Source organism: Manduca sexta, chromosome 17 (genome assembly GCF_014839805.1).
Source record: "Manduca sexta isolate Smith_Timp_Sample1 chromosome 17, JHU_Msex_v1.0, whole genome shotgun sequence".
Taxonomy (NCBI): Eukaryota; Metazoa; Arthropoda; class Insecta; order Lepidoptera; family Sphingidae; genus Manduca; species Manduca sexta.
In genome coordinates this window covers 3,443,337-3,462,167 of record NC_051131.1, presented here as the reverse complement: position 1 = coordinate 3,462,167, position 18,831 = coordinate 3,443,337, and the positions used below count along the sequence as shown (strand labels likewise).

At 35.5% G+C, this 18,831-nt stretch overlaps 1 protein-coding gene across 1 annotated transcript; it reads right to left on the bottom strand.

Moving 5' to 3' along the window:
• LOC119189601 (protein phosphatase 1F-like) lies at nt 1-18,207 on the bottom strand. Its single transcript, XM_037439765.1, has 6 exons — nt 17,506-18,207; nt 10,656-10,765; nt 6,332-6,549; nt 2,292-2,480; nt 1,581-1,724; nt 1-156 (listed from the first exon to the last, which is right to left on the bottom strand). The coding sequence occupies exons 1-6, from the start codon at nt 17,673-17,675 to the stop codon at nt 55-57; spliced, it is 933 nt and encodes a 310-aa protein (XP_037295662.1). The 5' UTR covers nt 17,676-18,207; the 3' UTR covers nt 1-54.
• Between the last annotated feature and the right edge of the window lie 624 nt (nt 18,208-18,831).

Sequence of the window (18,831 nt, the reverse complement as noted above, 5' to 3'; positions counted from 1 at the left end):
TACACTAAAATTTTTGCATAATCAGTAGGTAACCCTAAGATAAACAATATTAAATTACTCACCAATAGCTCTCGAGACGGCGAGTTGTCCGTTGACCCGCCACGTGCCCCAGTACATCACCGTTCCACCTGATGACTCTATTCGATCTTTTTCGTCCTGCAAATTATTCACTTAATTCGGCATTTCATGATTTTTTAATTTCAATACTTAATATAGCAAATTGATTGCTAACGTCGAAAATATAAAATTAAAAATGCGACTGCACTAAATTCTATGGCCACCAAGCTTTGTATTTATTCAGAAAAAGAAATGCATTTCTTTGAGATAGAAATTTCCAACACACACCAAATTAAAACATACAGGGAATTAGTCTTGTTAGATAAACACAGAACCACAGGCCAAAATAGAGCTGGCATGTTTTTAGCAGGTTCTTGAAATTATCAAACTACATGAATTCAAAGCTGGTGGTAGGATATATTTTATATCCGCCCGGATAGCGACCTCCGTACACAAGGTGTGAAAACTCGATATACTGGCCCACGAAGTGTGTCGCGTTCCGGAATCAGCCTGTGTATACCCGGTTTCAACATGGCGGCATAATTGTGTCGCCTGCCGAGGGGTAATCATCTCTCGTCAGTCGACATTCTATTGGACCTCATTCCACTTACCATCAAGTGCCGTGGGGTCACATTGACGGGAGTACAAAAAAAAAAAATGCAAGTTCTCTGGTCGAACCGCAATGTATCTAATTATATCTACAGCACTGCGTCAGATTGATGGAAGTAGTCAATGCCAAGTGAAATTTTCTATTGTATTTCACATTCGGCTCATTCCAATAAACTATCTTCACTGCTAACTACACGTTAATAGTAATAATAATCCAATCTAAATAACATCAACTTCATTTTGATTGGTTCATTTTCGCTTAGGAGTAAGAGTAACGATTAGAATCGTTGTTAGGGAATGGCCAATAGTCAATCAAATCATCGATGATTTAACAAAATATTTCCTGTCTATCAAATACTTATTACTTTTTCAAAAGTCCATAACGTGGCCAATATAAATCCGTCATTGCAATTGTTCAGGGTAAAGTTGTGAAGGTCCGGATGGGCACAGTTCCGCGGACCTGCATTCCTCGTTTAATGGATGGATGCAGATTCAGGCGGTTAGAACAGGTTCCGATTCGGACAAATATTCGCACACGGTGCAGGAGTTCAGAATACAATAATTTTGAAAATAGACAAGAGACACGCGCAGGCGGACGGAATGACGTACGGCATTAGCAACACACGCCATTAACCAATGTATTTGATTCACAGCTTTAATTATTCGGTGGATTCCAGGAATCGGATTCGCAACTGGGCCCTTATTATGTATGATAGTGTAAACGCGTAACGCGGCCGTGTCATGTTATCTTCGAGAAATGTGCGTGGAATGGTAAACTGTAAGCCAAATTTCTATAGTCCTTAACATGATGCATTGTGTTACGTGCTTGTTACGCACTGTTAAAATAACGTGCGGGATAGAGAATAAGGCCCCTGATTGGTATTGTAGTAAAGCAGTGTAAGCGTGCGTGTTACCTGCCGGCCGGGCTTGTGCGGGTGCACGAGCTGCATGAGGCGCATGCGCTTGGCGAGCAGCGCCTGCGAGTCGCCCGCCCAGCCCGCCAGCAGCCGCCGCGCGCGCACCGACACGCACACCGCCGTGCTGCCGCCGCACGCGCGCTGCACACACACAGACACACACACACACAATTAGTACACAGAAAAAACCGGCTAATACCACTAAATGCCGCGGTTCCTGACGAAATTCTATATAAGTAAACACCTATGTATAGTCCGCCCGCGAGCTTCAAAGGAATCACGGGCTTTAAAAGCGGGCAGATCCATGCCGCACCCCTACACTTATTGTCGATGTCGTATTTTAAACATGTTTTTTATTACAATTGAATATCAAGACAAGCATGGTGCTCGCCTGATGGTATGCCATACGACCACACGTATAAACATTAAAAACACCATAAAGAACTTTAAATAAAAAGTACTGCGTGGTTATGTTAAATCTCATAATCGCCAGTTATTACGCTGACTACAATGTTCTTCAAAACGGAACAAAACAGTACACACTAATGCTTAGTGATAGAAATAAACTTTACTACCCAAACGACACCTCGCATACAAGGGACCCATTTTCCGCCTTCGTGATATAGAACAATGGACAATCTATCGTACCTACTTGATCTGATAAAGATAGTGTACAATAAATATTGAAACAAATCATCCGATATTAACCTCTTGATTACTTTTCCTGATGAACTCAGCGTCAGTCCGCAGGAAGGCGTCGCGCATCGCTCTCCTGAGGTCGATGGTGAAGTGCGGGCTCTCCACTAAGTACTGGTGCAGATGCGCGGCGCAGTAGGTGGCGGCCGCCGAGCCCGCGTGCCCGTCGTACACCGCGTAGAAACTCGTCGGCTCTGTCGTCTGCAACATACGAGGCTCAGATTACTATAGCTCTAATATTATAAATGCGAGTTTATGAAAATGTTTGAAATTGTAAAAAGTAAAATTGGAAACTATTGAAAGAATTCGTATGAAATATGGTTTTTCCTACATATAGGCTATCTTATATTCTCGTTAATTTACTCCCGTAGTTTTATAATCAATTTTTTAAATAGATGACGCTGACGTACCCATAGTACAGTGTTATAAGTATTTTTGTAGGTGGAAAGGTTATTCATGCTGGCAAACATCAATCATAATTTCCAAGCCCTTCCTATATTTCTATTTAATTAAATCTAAAAATCTCGTGGGTCGGGATTTACGCGAGAAAAACTTTGTGATGACTGACTGACTGTGACACACTGAATTCCACGCGGGCGAAGCTGCGGACACAGCTAGTTATATTATAAAATACGTGCCATTGCTGATACTGGCTTACAAGAGTTGCAATGGGGGTTTGAGGACGGGAAAAGTCTTACAACTATCAAAGCAAAATTATGGAAGATCATAGAAGAGTGTAATAGGAGCCTAGGGCTGAAGCCGTAGCGGCTTCTAATAAAACAATTAAAAATAACTTTATTTATCCTGATCCTTATAGTTCTCTAGGCATAGTCTTTTCTATTAAGGTTACCGATTTTAGTATTTTTCTTTATTTATTTAGACACACTATCGACAATTACACAACGTATACTATAAAATTCAGTGGAGTAATAACTTGGTCAAGATAAAGCGTGTCCATTACTGAGGTAATTGAGTCAGCTTATTAAGTGGTGTCTACACAGACGCTGGGTTACATTACGATTTAATTCTTCAACTTTCCATGTATAAACAATTACAATCTTATTTGCAGGATAATAATAAACTAATTTAATCAGAGTGATTAAAAAAGACATAAAGTCTACGTTATTTCACGTAGTACAGTTAGTGAAATTTCCGGAGGCCCCACAAATCTTTTCCTCGTTCCATCATTGAGGAAACACACTCTTAATTCCACTGGCACTGCGTGGGCGGTAGTAATCATTTACCATCAGGTGACTCAGCCGCTCGCTAACGTACTTAATAATCATTCATAATACCACAACATGGTATTCTCCAAAATACCATGTTGTGGTATTATAAATAACAATAACTCCAAAAATAACAACTAATACGTAACATCACGCATTTATCCCCGAAGGGGTATGCAGAGGCGCAACCAAGTTCCCACTTTTCACCAAGTGTGTTCCGTCCCATGATGGGATAGGGGGCGAGCCTATCGCCATATCGGACTAAAATTTCAGACTCCAGGTTGATACTGAGCAGAAAAACCCAAATATCACTTTGCCCGACCCGGGATTCGAACCCAGGACATCAGAGTGCTGTCGTACCGCGCATGCAGTACAACTACGCAACCCACGCAGTCAACTTATATGTACGCAATTTTAAATAATTCATTAATACAATCTCTTAATTCTGGCTTTTGAAATATATAACTTTATATGGTATACTATACGTAGTTTAGAATATCAGAGAATTATACAAGTAAAAAAATACACAATATACAATGAACATAATTATTAAATGAAATTTCTGGTATTACTCAATAAATCGCCAATCTCAATAAATCGACTGTCGGTGGCGTAGTTGTATTGCATGTCCGGTACAATAGCGCTCTGAGGTCCTGGGTTCGAATCCCGGGTCGGGCAAAGTGATATTTGAGTTTTTCTGCTCAGTATCAGCCCGGAGTCTGGAATTTGTGCCCGATATGGCGATAGGCTCGCCCCCTATCACATCATGGGACGGAACATACTTGGCGAAAAATGGGTGCCCTAGTTGCGCCTCTGCATACCCCTTGAGGGATAAATGCGTGATGTTATTTATGTTATGTATGTACTCAATAAATATACAATGTAATATGTAAGCAACTATACGTGTTATAATCAAACATTTTAAGTTATCGGAAGTAACAACACAATACAGCATAAATTAAAGCAACCTGGCCATTTAGAGCATGATCAAGGATCATACAAATAGATTTTGTATATGCATAAATATATGGAAATTTATACATAAGTAGGTGAACTGTACACAGAATATAATATGTGGATTTGCATAAGAGTTACATCATTGCATCGAATTGCAAAGCTGATGTGATGATGGTGACGCAAGAACAAACATTTGTCATGCGGGTGACTTTCTTGTAACAATACTAGTGACCCGCCCTGGCTTCGCACGGGTGCAATATTTCTCCACTATTTAATGGATGTTATTATACATATAAACCTTCCTCTTGAATCACTCTATCTATTAAAACCGCATCAAAATCCGTTGCGTAGTTTTAAAGATTTAAGCATACATAGATAGGGACAGAGAAAGCGACTTTGTTTTATACTATGTAGTGATGATGGTAAGAGTCAGAATATACTTTGTTGATATTTTTTATATAGGACGACAAGATTTATATTAATGAACTAGCTTTTGCTCGCGGCTCCGCCCGCGTTATAAAGTTTTTCAGGCTAAAGTTTTCCGTTATAAAAATAGTAGTTTCCCGGGAGCCTATGTTCTTCCCAGGGTCTCAAACTGTCTCCATACCAAATTTCATCTTAATACGTTTGGTAGTTTTTGAGTTTAACACGTTAAGGCAGACAGATGCAGCGGGGGACTTTTGTTATATTATTTAGAACTTTTAAGTAAAACAATCCCGTCATACATCATTGTTGCATAACTTTAACCGTTTACGCAGCGCAGGCAACGGAAGCTCTCAAAACTCATAATTTTCCCCGTTTTTGCAACATGTTTCATTACTGCTCCGCTCCTATTGGTTATAGCATGATGATATGCCTATAGCACTCCAGGAACAAAGGGCTATCCAACACAAAAAGATTTTTTCAGTTCAAACCGGTAGTTCCTGAGATTAGCCATTACTGCTCCGCTCCTATTGGTCATAGCGTGATGATATATAGCTTATAGCGGTCCACAAATAAAGGACTATTCAACACAAACATTTTTTTTCAGTTCGAATCGGTAGTTCCTGAGATTACCTATTACTGCTCCGCTCCTATTGAATATAGCGTGATAATATATAGCCTATAGCTCTCCACGAACAAAGGGCTATCCAACGCAAAAAGAATTTTTCAGTTTGGACCGGTAGTTCCTGAGATTAGCCATTACTGCCCCGCTCCTATTGGGTATAGCGTGATGATATATAGCCTATAGCACTCCACGAACAAAGGGCTATCCAACGCAAAAGAATTTTTCAGTTTGGACCGGTAGTTCCTGAGATTAGCCATTACTGCCCCGCTCCTATTGGGTATAGCGTGATGATATATAGCCTATAGCACTCCACGAACAAAGGGCTATCCAACGCAAAAAGAATTTTTCAGTTTGGACCGGTAGTTCCTGAGATTAGCGCGTTCAAACAAACAAACAAACAAACAAACAAACAAACTCTTCAGCTTTATATAATATTATAGAAGAGACTGGTAAACGAACCGAAAACGACAGATATAATAGACAACATAATATCTAGTGTAACGCTAAAGGTTGTGTGCCATTTTGCTGGTGGATATATTTTATATCCACCCGGATAGCGACCATAGTAGCCCGCGTAATTGTGCAGCGTTTCGAAATCAAACTGTGTATATTCGGTTCCAACAGGCCGGCATAATTGTGTCGACTGCCGAAGGGTAATCATCTTTTAGTCGATATTCTATTAAACCCCACCCCACTTACCATCAAATTCATTGGACTCACTTAGCTGAGCACGTATAAAAAATACTTTATTATCCCTCATTATAGCTCAATAAACTTCTTAAATCATTATAATTAACGAAACACTCAAAAATTATAATCACCTCGATACCAAACAGGGCCTCCAAGTTTCCAATCTCGACATGCCGATCCTCCATGACTCGTCTGGAATTCTTTGTCGCGCATGACACTGTCTTGAGGTCTCTCTGCGCAAGCGGCGGGGGCGGGGGCAGTGTGTCCAGTCGGGCATTGTCTAAATAGCGCAGGCACACGTTGTTCACGCGCGCAGTTACAGCTTGCATCAGTCGGAGGGCTATGTATACTGGAAATTAAAAAGGATTGTTGGTGAAAATTATGCATATATTGTATTGGTGAAAGTTCTTCTACCTGCACTGATAGAGGTTTTTCCTACTCCAATGGGGGATCGGCGCAAATAAAACAACAAACACGTCACAGATTAAGAATTAATAATATTTTAATTGAGATAAACCCATAAGCACAGGTAGTGTGGGCTGTTACATGTTATAATATTATTAATTTTATTCTTTAGAAGATATCATCGAGCCAGCCGCCGAAACGGAAAAGTAGTTTGTCAAGAACATTTCACCGCCGCCTAAATGTAGCTCATTTCCGTTTCCACCTCCCTTTGGTTAACTTCAATTGACATCTAAATCTATAAACAGACAGACGCGCATCACTTATAAATATGTTAGAGGATAAGAATCAACAAAACTTAAACAACGGTGAGTGAAAACAGGCGCACATCGTTATTGTATAGAATTTTTATATGATAACGAATATAATATAGCATTATTAGTGTTGATAAACCAAGCTTGATAAACTATAGAAGAAAGCGATATCATTGTTTTCGTACAAAGCCCTTGTATTGATTGCTACTGAAAGCATTATCGTATTTACTGTTTAAAATCTAATTAAGACATATGACTTCACAGTAAAGTTTTTGAGTAACTCACAAAATGATTTTAAACGCCATGAACTCTAACATTATATAACTCGTTGAAGATAGGGACGTCAATAGCTGTGGAATAAAGTTTGTGCTTTCTTCATTCAAAATAATAAACAAAACAAAAAAACAAAGAAAAAAATATAATCCACTGATAACTTCAAATATAAGTATTTGAAGAATTCGCTAAGATTTACCGATAACTACCCACGTTGCCATTGATTTGCCTTTATATTAAATATATGCAAACATTTTCTTTTATTTATAGACTTAAAAAAACACAAATCAAACGTTAGTACAATAATGTAAATGGTGCATTGTCTAAAAAACTAAGAAAACAAATAATTATAGATAGGTTCAGCAACAATAAATTTACCGAAAATGGCGATCTGATTTTATAGTCTCTTTTTGTTTTGTATCTGCTATTATTACTCAACATTGGCAAATCACCGATAAAGAGTGACAGCCATAATATAAAAGAAGAAGAATTATAGATTTCCTTGTAGTGTGTACATTACCAAAATTTGCATTGCCAAAATATAATCAACATCGCGTAAGTCTACCAACCCGCACTAGGCCAGCGTGGTGGACTAACGCCTAATCCCTCCTCAGTAGCACAGGAGTCCCGTGCCCAACAGTGGGACAGTATATAATACAAGGCTGATATTATAATCAACATCACTATCATCGAGTTATGACGAGTTGAAGGGTCAGTAAACCTGAAGCACACGCGACATACGCCAGTAATCAAGTCACGTGACATCTACCGCATCTTATCACAACAAATACCTGCGTCGGAAATCAATCATATTGTACTCCGCGGACCGCGACTCATAACGACGTCATATTAAATAAAAGTATCTGTTTTACCGGAATTCGTACCATTCATCTACATTAAAATCAAACACAGATGTAGAAAAGTACTTAATTGCTCTTTATGTGTTAAAGAAAGTTTGTGATGGAATGAATGCTTTTAATTTGCAATCACGACACTTACAGACTAGGTTTTAAAATCAATAGCAATAAAGGATTTTTCATAAAATCTTTGCGAGGACTTGAAAAAGATTATGCTTACAAATATAAGGCAAGTGCCTTATCTTGCATTTAATCAAAATATTATAATATAAAAAAAAAATATAATTTAAATTATCTTTGTGAATTTATCGTTCGCTTTAACGGTGAAGGAATACATCGTGAGGAAACCTGCACATCGGAGAAGTTCTCTATAGGAATTTCGAAGGTGTGTGAAGTCTACCAATCCGCACTAGGCCAGCGTGGTGGACTACGACCTTAATCCCTCTCAATAGTAGAGGAGGCCCGTGCTCAGCAGTGGCCAAGTATATAATACAGGGCTGATATTATTATTATTTATTATTAAAAAAAATATTATAATACCTTTGTATCGGCGTAATTCCTTTTTGAGGCTTTTGTTGTCTTTACCACAATGTCAGCCCCATCATATCCTAAACATCATACCTATAGTGGCTTCAGATAGGGGTTTCGATAAATTACTTTGGTAGGCCCCAACCTTCAATAAATTAATACTAAAAGCATTATTAGCAGCCTTTTTTATAGGCCTTGTCCTAACACATTCTACGAATAAGTGCTGGACATCGTCCATGATACCGCACACTACGTCGTTGTGGTTAGCACTTTTTCCCATGAGGTGACGTAATTCCCTTACATGCAAGAGTGTTTCAAGCGAGGATCTCACGACGTTAATTATAATTGGCAAGAATATAAACACATATTAAATGAAAATGTGTTATCATATTTGGCTAAAGAATAAAGTTTTATAATGCAATGAACCAACACTGTTGCGAAATTACACACGAATTATATACCCATGTCATAACGCAACAAAAGTTTTAAATATTAATCTCCACAATGAAAAAATATTGTACAAACGTAATAATCTCTATACCATATTATTTTAAAATATTTGTATATTTTTTTTATTTTCCATTTAGTAATCTGCATAACAGTAAAAACCTTCTCCTACTTATCGTAACTCAATTGAACTGTTTACTACATAAAACCTGGTTCGAGTGGGCACGATGATGTACACAACGGCCAGCGAGGATGATGTAACTGAGCAAACAGACCGAGATTGCATGATATCATATCTCTGCAGACCATTTCGCCCGTAACAAATGTAATAGTGTTACGAAAAACCGTTCCCGCTCGGTACCTCCTGCCCACTACCGCATGTCTGCGAGCCCGTGTTTTTATGAAGGGCTGACGCGATATAATTTTTACGGCTTTATTGTAACACAAATAAAAGGACTGCAAAAAGCAACGGTTGTAAATTATACAAAATTAACTTTACTCTTTCACGTAATCACTAATTTTTATCCAAAATATTAACGAAACGTGAATAAATGAAGCATTCGACTCATAAACATGTTTTGAGGTACCAATTCCTAGTTCATTATTTCTATTACGTATAATGAAGATTGAGAAACACTGGCATAACGTGACAGAATTGTGACAAGGCGAAATCACACAATGAATGGCGAACGACACGAGACCTCCGCAATCCTTTAACAAGCAATAAAAGTGCGTGCGTCAACCATCCAATTGCTAATGTCAATCAATGTAATCAATTTTTTATTGGCGGTCGCAAACCATATGATATTGAATGAAATATTATACATCGCTTTTATCTAAAAAAGCCGAGATTTCGGTATCAGATAACATCAAACTTTCATAGAGGCCAAATAGGTGAAACCTTTATTTTTATTTATTTTATTTTACTTGAAACACAAACAGTATCTTATTTTATGAATAATCCAAACAGTGATATAGTTGTGTAATTACCGTTTACGCGTTTTCGCATGTTGCTTATAATAAATTATGCTTGTTTAATGTTACCTATATCTACTAAACAGTAAATACATTATATACTGAGAATTAATGGAGTTTAAAATACTAAGAAATACAACAATAAATAAGAATAAAATGTCATTAAACCAGTCATTAGCTTCAGTGCAAAATGATTGAACTTGAATTAAATAGATCTAAATCTAGCTGATAAACGAATTTATTATTAAAGAAATTGGCAGTTCTTATAAAGAAGTTAAAGAAGAAATGTATAAGTGATATCTTCGAAATAAATAAAATGTATAATTACTTAGTTTTCAATGTATAAAAACCTTATCCTAGTTCATAAAATAGTGCGCTTACGGGGGCTTTGCATACCATATTCAACCTTAAATACACCTACTATACAATACAATAGTTTACAAGACAGTTGTAGTAATATTTTTATTTAAAAAAAGTTCGAAAAATCCTAATATACAAAATTTCGATAACGCCCGAATAGTAAAAGCTCTTGATAATATATGTAGCACGTAGAACATTGGAAACAATATCTCGGCGAACAAAATCAATAACCCTACGTGGTTTTGGCTAGCAACAGTGTGGTACGATATTACACTTGAGCGATATTTCTGTTTACTCACCTGATTCGTCGGATTTGTATCCGAACTCGTTGGGTTGCTTCTTCGATGCTGCTTGCACCTCGTCAAGTATTATCCGCCGCAGAGGCGTCATTAGCGTTTGTGGGCATTGTCTGAAATAAAATATAGACCCTATTAGCATGGATATTATAGGATATTATAGCATGGATTAGACTTTGAAATATTATCGTGTATACTTTTTTTGGTAAAGTATCTAGATCATGAAAGAGGGCTAAGTTTGTATTGTTTTAAATGAAGTTAGATGTTATTACAATGCCATGTTGGACTACAAAATAAGTTTATGAAAATAATTAAAATTTGTTTACAAACATAAATTAACCTAAATTAATTTTTAGCTTAAAATTTATAAACAACCAGTACATTAATTATACGTGAAAGCTTTCATGATCCAAAAAGCTTGAGGAAGCCACTATTCACAGAGGTTAAAAATCGTCGATCCAAAGCATAAAAGTAAACCAACTGGGTCAACAGAGCTTTATAAAGACTGTTTACGCATTCCACGAGTGAATTTCAATTACCTACAGCTTATCTTTAAAGTCAAGTTCATTTCCGAGCTACCAGAGTAATCATTTACGGCGTTTGATGTAAAATAATTATTTATTGCTGATAAGTGCTAGACATGTTTTCACACACATATCACGCATTTATTCCTAAAGCGGCATGCAGAGGGGCAACCGGGGCATTCACTTTTCGCCAAGTGTGTTCCGTCCCATGATGTGATAGGTGGCATGCTAAAATTATAAATAGTTTGATCAATAGTTTTACTTCGGCACAGCGGCGCGGCCTACGCGTAAAATGCTAAGAACTATATACCTAATATTTTTGTATATTATTCCAAACTCATATTGGGACGTACATAAGTACTCCAAAAGTGTAATTACTAATATTATTATCTTTTTAAACGTAAACTCGATTCTCAAATACTATAATTTTCTATAATTATGATATTTTTCCAAAATTATGATTTTTGATCATTTATGTTTCGTTCAATTATTTAACACTTTCGTATGGATCAATGATCGATACCCGAAATCGCTGATGTTTTTCATCCCTTCATTTAATAGACAATTATATTATAAGTAGCATTTATTTAACTTATACTCCTATATATATAAATGAGTAATCTTTTGTATAGATCATTCGTATGTCGTGCTCAATAACATAAAAACTTACAAGGCCGTACTTTTAAAAGATAATCCGGCGAGGGAGATGATTCTGCTACAGAGCGCTTGACGACGACTTTGGCATCGATCGCATCTGAAATACTAAAGCTGGAGGGTCGCCTTATACGCGCACATAAACCGGGAGATCACACAAAAAGAACACGTGAAAATCGCTGTTCTTTTATCAGCTTTCTATGATGGTTTCTTTTTAAGCCACGGCGTTTGTTTAGTTTTGTTTGAAGAACTAAGAAATATATTTTTGCTGCGTCGCTGTCTAATGATAAACGAATTTGTAAATTACTAATAAATTATAGAAATCATCATTTTAGAGCATAGAGAAATCTACTGAATAAATATTAAAATTATTTCTCTATGCTGTATAATATTATGTATATTTTTAAGCAATTGTGTTAAAGTAAAATTAGATTAGTAATTTTGTATTACGTGCGTAAGCAAATATGACGTTCAACTACAATTATTTTTATAAGCTAAATATAAATAGACGCATTCACTTTTTAAAAATATCGAATTTAGTTTCCGCCGGGTCGAGCATGCCTCGTATTTTATTAAAATATTAAAGAAGCAATTACAAAGTCTCAAACATAGCTTCAATAACATGGATAAGTCTCTATTTTTTAGTCATGAAACTGTCGCAAAATCTCGACAACAGACAACACAATAAAACCCACAAACTTACGTCAATGCAATTGCTTTACAAGTCATAATTTAATAAACTTAACAAATTATATTGTTAAGAGTCCCTTGTGAAAAACATCAAACATGGCGGTTTTAATATAAAATTTTAGTCAAACGACACTTTAACTAAAAGTTTTAAATAATCAAAAGTAGCATAATTAGTTACGAAGATATTAATTTTCCCCAATGATTAAAGGAAAAAACTAAGCGGACGTTCACATTTAGTTTGTAATGAAACATATGTTGGATTCTTTAACTTTCGGCAGTCTGATAGTTGTAAAACAAAATGCGGACGTGCACGTCTGTCTGTCTGTACGATATATAAAGAGGTCACTGCTCCGCTCTGGAAAAGAAAGCAAACGTCTATGGTCATATTGACACGAGCATTTTGTACATCCTTATTTTACTTATAGTCAAATATACTTTTGGTCTCTTGGACATGTTAATGAGATAAATGCGTTTCCCAAGATAGTTCAATGCGAAGTACTCGATAATGTACGCTAATGAGAGGCAAATTGCATGCATGCGCTGTAAACACACCCACAGCTCACTAGATAAAGCAGATTAGAGCTCGTTGCTGCATGAACAGGTACGTTGGGTAATTAACTGTGAATATTGGAGCAGTGCACAATGTCGCCAGTGCGTTGACTCCTGCCGCCATTACTATCAGGAGCATCCGTATCGTCCCACGCGATTTCTCGCGCCAATTTATACGTCCACCGAGCCATCCTACGACCTCAACCCACAGACCTTAAAAAAATTGTTTCAACTTTAAAAAAAATAGAAAGTGTATAGCGTGAGCGTGCATTGTATCGTAGGTACAGACTCCAATGCAATCGTAGATGACTGCATGAAATGACCTCAGCCATCGCAGACTGCCAAGTTTCGCAAGTCTATTTTGAGATTGTTTGGTCGTAGGATATTGGTGCAATCGACACTATTACTACGCACTTGTACGTGGGCAGTTAAAAATTCCACTGCCCAATCTCATAATGTGAAAAAATAATGTCCACAATGTCGTGCGCTTCGAAAATGCTGTTAAAAGTGTAGTAAATACAAAAAATTTTCACAGTATTTACTGTATTCTGTGTACGTGTTATGTGGTAATTATACAGCGCGTAATTTATTGAATGCATTTAAGCATGCGTATAATTATGATTGAATTTCAGTAGGTATTTGCGTTTTCAAGTTTCTTTACTATAAAGCATTAATTCAATAAGTAATATTTAAACAATAGCGTCGTACTGTGATACAACATTCCGATGCCGCTATAGGACAGTTCTCATGTCACGAAATAATATAACCAGTTATAGACTCACCGCCGTCTTCAATAAACGTTCCCAATCGGTTTTTTGAACATCGCAAAATGGACAAATCACAATAAAGTTTTTTTTGGGCTTACTCATGACTTCTGCGATTGATTTATTCCCGAGATCGGGTCAAAATTAAGTTTGAGGTCGTTTATTGAAAACGACCGTAAATAATAAAATCTATAGTAAAAGTATTATAATTTTGAAAAATACGTTATATAATATTTTCAAGAGAAATTTTGATTGGTCCTAAATTACATTATCTGTCCTGCCGTTGTTAACAGCAACAAATAAAAAAAATTGCTACGATAAATAAGTAAAAGGCTACAAAATATCGAAATTGTAACAATTTAAGGTTTTACGTAACACATAATGTGCATCAAACATCGGCAATTGGCATCGTAGCACCAAATTTACGCTCTCTTGCAATGTGTGAAATAATTGGAGCGTTTTACAAAATGTAGCATGTTAAAAGCGTAATGTCTGCCGCTAGCAAATTCAAGCCCTGTAACGACACGTAATAATGAATGAACAAGTAATAAACAAAGATCGATAAGCTGGCACCGGACTGGCTAATGGTCTAGGTTCTTTGAAATGTACATATAGACACCATGAATGCGGTAGCGCGTGATGTTCCACTCATTACCAAGAAAGCATTACGTCTTTAGGTATTGGGCAAACTATAGCTTTTAAATACAGGGGGTTTTAAACACCTTCAACCAATTTTGTAACGTCGCCGTTACCACATTCGGTGCGATTGTAAAATCTTTCCAGTCTAGTTAATTTAAAGAGTGAAACACCAAGTGAGCTAAATGCTCTGCTTGAAGAATCGTCATTTTAAATATTTGGAAAAGAGTTGATGAATATTCAACCAGAATCCATAACAAATACGAGGCAATTTTGGATGATGTGTTTTGCACATAGCTAGTTTAGTGGCACCGTGTTTTTTTATAATATCGTAGAACTTAATGAAACCGGTTCAATATTTAAAACTCGAGGTCTATATTTTAATCCTAGAATTCCGTTTTAGCACAATTCATAATATTTTTTTCTTAAAATGAATGCTGTCAAGCCATTTAGCAAACACTTTCTGCTATGGAACAAAGTAAACTACGATATTCAGTTTAGTTTTCATCGTAGATTTTTTAATGAAATTAAATACGTAGGCAAATTGCCATATTATATTTCTAGTTGTTTTTGAAGATCTATTCGGTTATATAGGTTTTGTTTATTATGTTTCCTATAATTCGAAACCAAAGTTGGTGAAAATAGCGATCGGATTTTTTAATCTCTTTTTGTTTTGTATCTGCTATTATTACACGACATTGGCTAAATCACTGATCAATACACGGTGACAATCACAAGCAAGAAGAAAGATCTATTCATTTTAAACTATACATTATACGTATACGGTTAAGTATATCAAAATCGAAATGATTGCATGATTTAAGAGTATATTTCATTTTAATAGAGCGATAAGAAGACTAGCGTGTCATTCATATGGGGAAAAAGATCTATTAAACAAGTATTTATGTGCGTAAAATTACGAGATTAGAAAAAATTACAGTACGATAAATAAACATAGTAATTTTCCGCATTATAAAAACTACGCCGTAAAGGACACGCCTCACTTACTACGTGTTTATAATCGTGATGCAGGATGAGTAACACAAATGTGGTCCTAAAGAACATAAAATATCGGACCCGAGCGAGCACGGCACGACGTAACGATTAATATTCTATAAGCAATATGAGATATATTACGCCCTTTAGGCAGACCTAGCTATATAATTTATATCGCAAGTGCGTGCACGTAAAAATACATGTAGTCTAGGAGAAACAAAGGTGACTCAAAGTGAGCGCGTATAATCCCCTAAGGGTCAATGCCTGGAAGTTCAGTGCAATGCATGAATATTTACTCCCTTAACAATGAACTTTATTAAGCAATCATTGATCTGCTAATTTCTAGTTTTCGTAAAATGACAGTCAAAGGGAAAACACTATCTAATCACTACTTGAATAAACAATTCCAATCGATCTTGTGAGTGGAAAGGACCAATAACATGTTTTTCCTCTTTACAAATCATTTCTTTTGATTTGTTGATTCTAGAAGATTTAGATTGGGTTTGTTCATTGAACTTGGCCATAAGGTAATCATTGATTAAAATAGTGAAATAAAAGATTTATTAGTATGAAATTTAATTATTATATATGTGTTGCAATGGTAAATTAAATTTAAAAAAATATAATATTCTGAAATTTACACAAGCAATTTTATCAATCTCTAATCTCTCTCATACTCCAAAGCCATCATCACTGTTTTTTATTAAAGGTAAACAATGTGGAAATGCAATTTCTCTGGCAGTAAAAAATTGCATGGTATAACTTCCATCAGGTTGGTCACCAGAACATTTGCACATCATCTAATATTTTAAAATATCTACAACAATATTTCGATTTTTTTAGTTTTGCATTGACATATACATAAAATAGGCACCTCTTTTTTAGGTCCCATATGCAAAGGATGCCTATTACTTAGCTTATGCTCTTCATCTTTTGTCTGTGCAATAATAAAGTTGTCTATCCATTAATCTAAAACCATAATATGTAGCAAAGAGAGAAACTTGCAAGATGTTAAAACATTTCGACAATTAATTTATATTACAAGATGATATAATTCAATCTAGATTAGACTGTCATGGAATTTTATCATTTTCATTTGTTTTTCAGAATGATTCTGCAATCTGTATAAGTAGTGTATATTTTATAAGAATTTATGAGTGCATTTATAATCCAGAAGAATTACTTTAAAGTCACATTATGACATCATGTGTTTGCATAATATTTTTATGCATTATACACCACTAAACACCACTAAACACCACTAAACATCAATAATTATATAATTAAGACAGTGAACATTTTTAGACATCATAGTGAAATTTTTAGGGTATAAATATTAAAATTATTTTATAAAATTTGGTACTAAAATTATTTAGGTTTATTGATAAAATATACTAAAAATAAATTGTACATTAACAATGAATGCAAATAAGGAGTATAAACTGTATTGTCTAAGATTAGATAGGTGAAAAAATAGACAGTAGACCACACCCTTCCCTATTCCTGGTACATGGTATTACTCTAAAATGATAAAGTATGCTACGATAACTTTTGATGGTTCTTACCCACCCTAAAAAAAATAATATATCTAGTTATGCTAGCTTTTATTGTTATCTCTACAATGTAGGATATTACTTGAAGTATATTCTGTATTAATGTTTTATGTAATTCCACACTTCACATAAGTATAAAATGAATATCACACTTGTCACCTATGACTACTAGTTCTCAATAGAAAGCATTGTGATTATGTACTAAAAAATAATAATTTAAACTATTCATTACTAATTAATAAGTAGTTCCATTGATAAATCAAAGTCTGGAGGCTAGGGAGCCATGTATGAATCATCAAAAAAATATATATTTTGCTCAACATTTTTTCTTTCTTTGTAAACATTGTTATCACGATTGGAAAGAATAGTGTTAATTCAGAATGTACCCGGCTTATCGCTTATCAAGTCCATGTGTGTTTATCAAACAACTTGTTATATGCTAGAAACTCATTGCATTAAACCTGTTCGGTACAATTACAAAACTTACTTTTCTGTCAAATATTGAGTCGTCCAGTAAAGTACTTCGCCAGGCAGTTCAGCTTCGGTAATGGTATAACCAGCTATGTGAACCGGTAGCTGGTCCTCGGGATTCACAGTGGCCGCAAAGTTCTCGAAAAACACTCGATACGACGTCAAATAATCTTCTTTATCACCCATATTCAAACTTTACTTATATCTTAGCTATTTTTAGGAATATCGAGTGAATAATCAATGAGCAATTCCTTGTTTAACGATTAGGACCAAACTTTCATAAATGTAGCACTTTTAGGAAATTATCCTAATACTTAAGCACTTTTCACTTAAAATTAAAATTAAATCACATAATCTTAATAACTAAAACCCACTTTTAATTGTTAGAAATTTTATAAAAATCAAAACATAAAGAATACATCGCCCTCATTGATAAACCAACTCTTGTCATGTCTGATGTCAGACAGCGTGTGAGTTGCCAAGCAATAAAATTAAGGACCCCACAGATGTCAATATTTTTAATTCATACTTTTATTCCCCGATGAAAACAAAACAATGATCAATGTTGAATTCATTGTTTGCTACTTTTAAATGATATAATGAATATTTCAGATAATATTATCCAATATACAGTATACAGTACCCATATGATCCTATTTTTGAAAACCTTGCAAGCTTAGACCTTACAAATCCCAGTTTTTATATTTTGCTATCTATCAGTTCCTGTTAAAGATCCTGCCGAACGATATGAGGTACGTTTACACAATGACGCTTGCGCTTGATAGCAGAAATAGACGTCGCAGTAGTACCTATTACCTACAAATGCACGATATCGTTGCCGAATAATAATGTTGCGCGGAACCACAGTGGAGGTATTACTTACATTAATCAATTTAATTTGAATAATTATTAATCTTCTATATCTTCTATACTTATAATAAATCTGTAGAGAGGTCAATTCTGTACATGAAATATATTTCCAAAATAACTATCAGGGGGTGATTAGGGATCGATACTGATGCCAAAAATGCAATTAGTAAAATTTTTGTCTGTCTGTCTGTCTGTCTGTATAACCGTTATAGAAACAAAAACTACTCGACGGATTTTAACGAAACTTGGTACAATTATTTGTCATACTCCTGTGCTGGTTATAGTATACTTTTCATCACGCTACAATTAATAGGAGCAGAGCAGTGAAGGGAAATGTTGGGAAAACGGGAGAAGATATTCCATTTTTTAAGCTTCCGTCGCGTGTGCAACCTTAATGGTTAAAGCTACACAGAACTCATGTATGACGGAAATGTTCTCCTTAAAATAATGTAAAATATCCCACGACAGCATA

Excerpts from the sequence above, each read along its gene's own strand:
- LOC119189601 (XM_037439765.1), bottom strand. The coding sequence starts at position 17,675 with ATGGGTGATAAAGAAGATTATTTGACGTCGTATCGAGTGTTTTTCGAG. Across the intron at positions 6,550-10,655 it reads ATACAAATCCGACGAATCAG|TATACATAGCCCTCCGACTG; the intron begins GTGAGTAAACAG and ends TTTAATTTCCAG. Across the intron at positions 157-1,580 it reads CGCACAAGCCCGGCCGGCAG|GACGAAAAAGATCGAATAGA; the intron begins GTAACACGCACG and ends AATAATTTGCAG.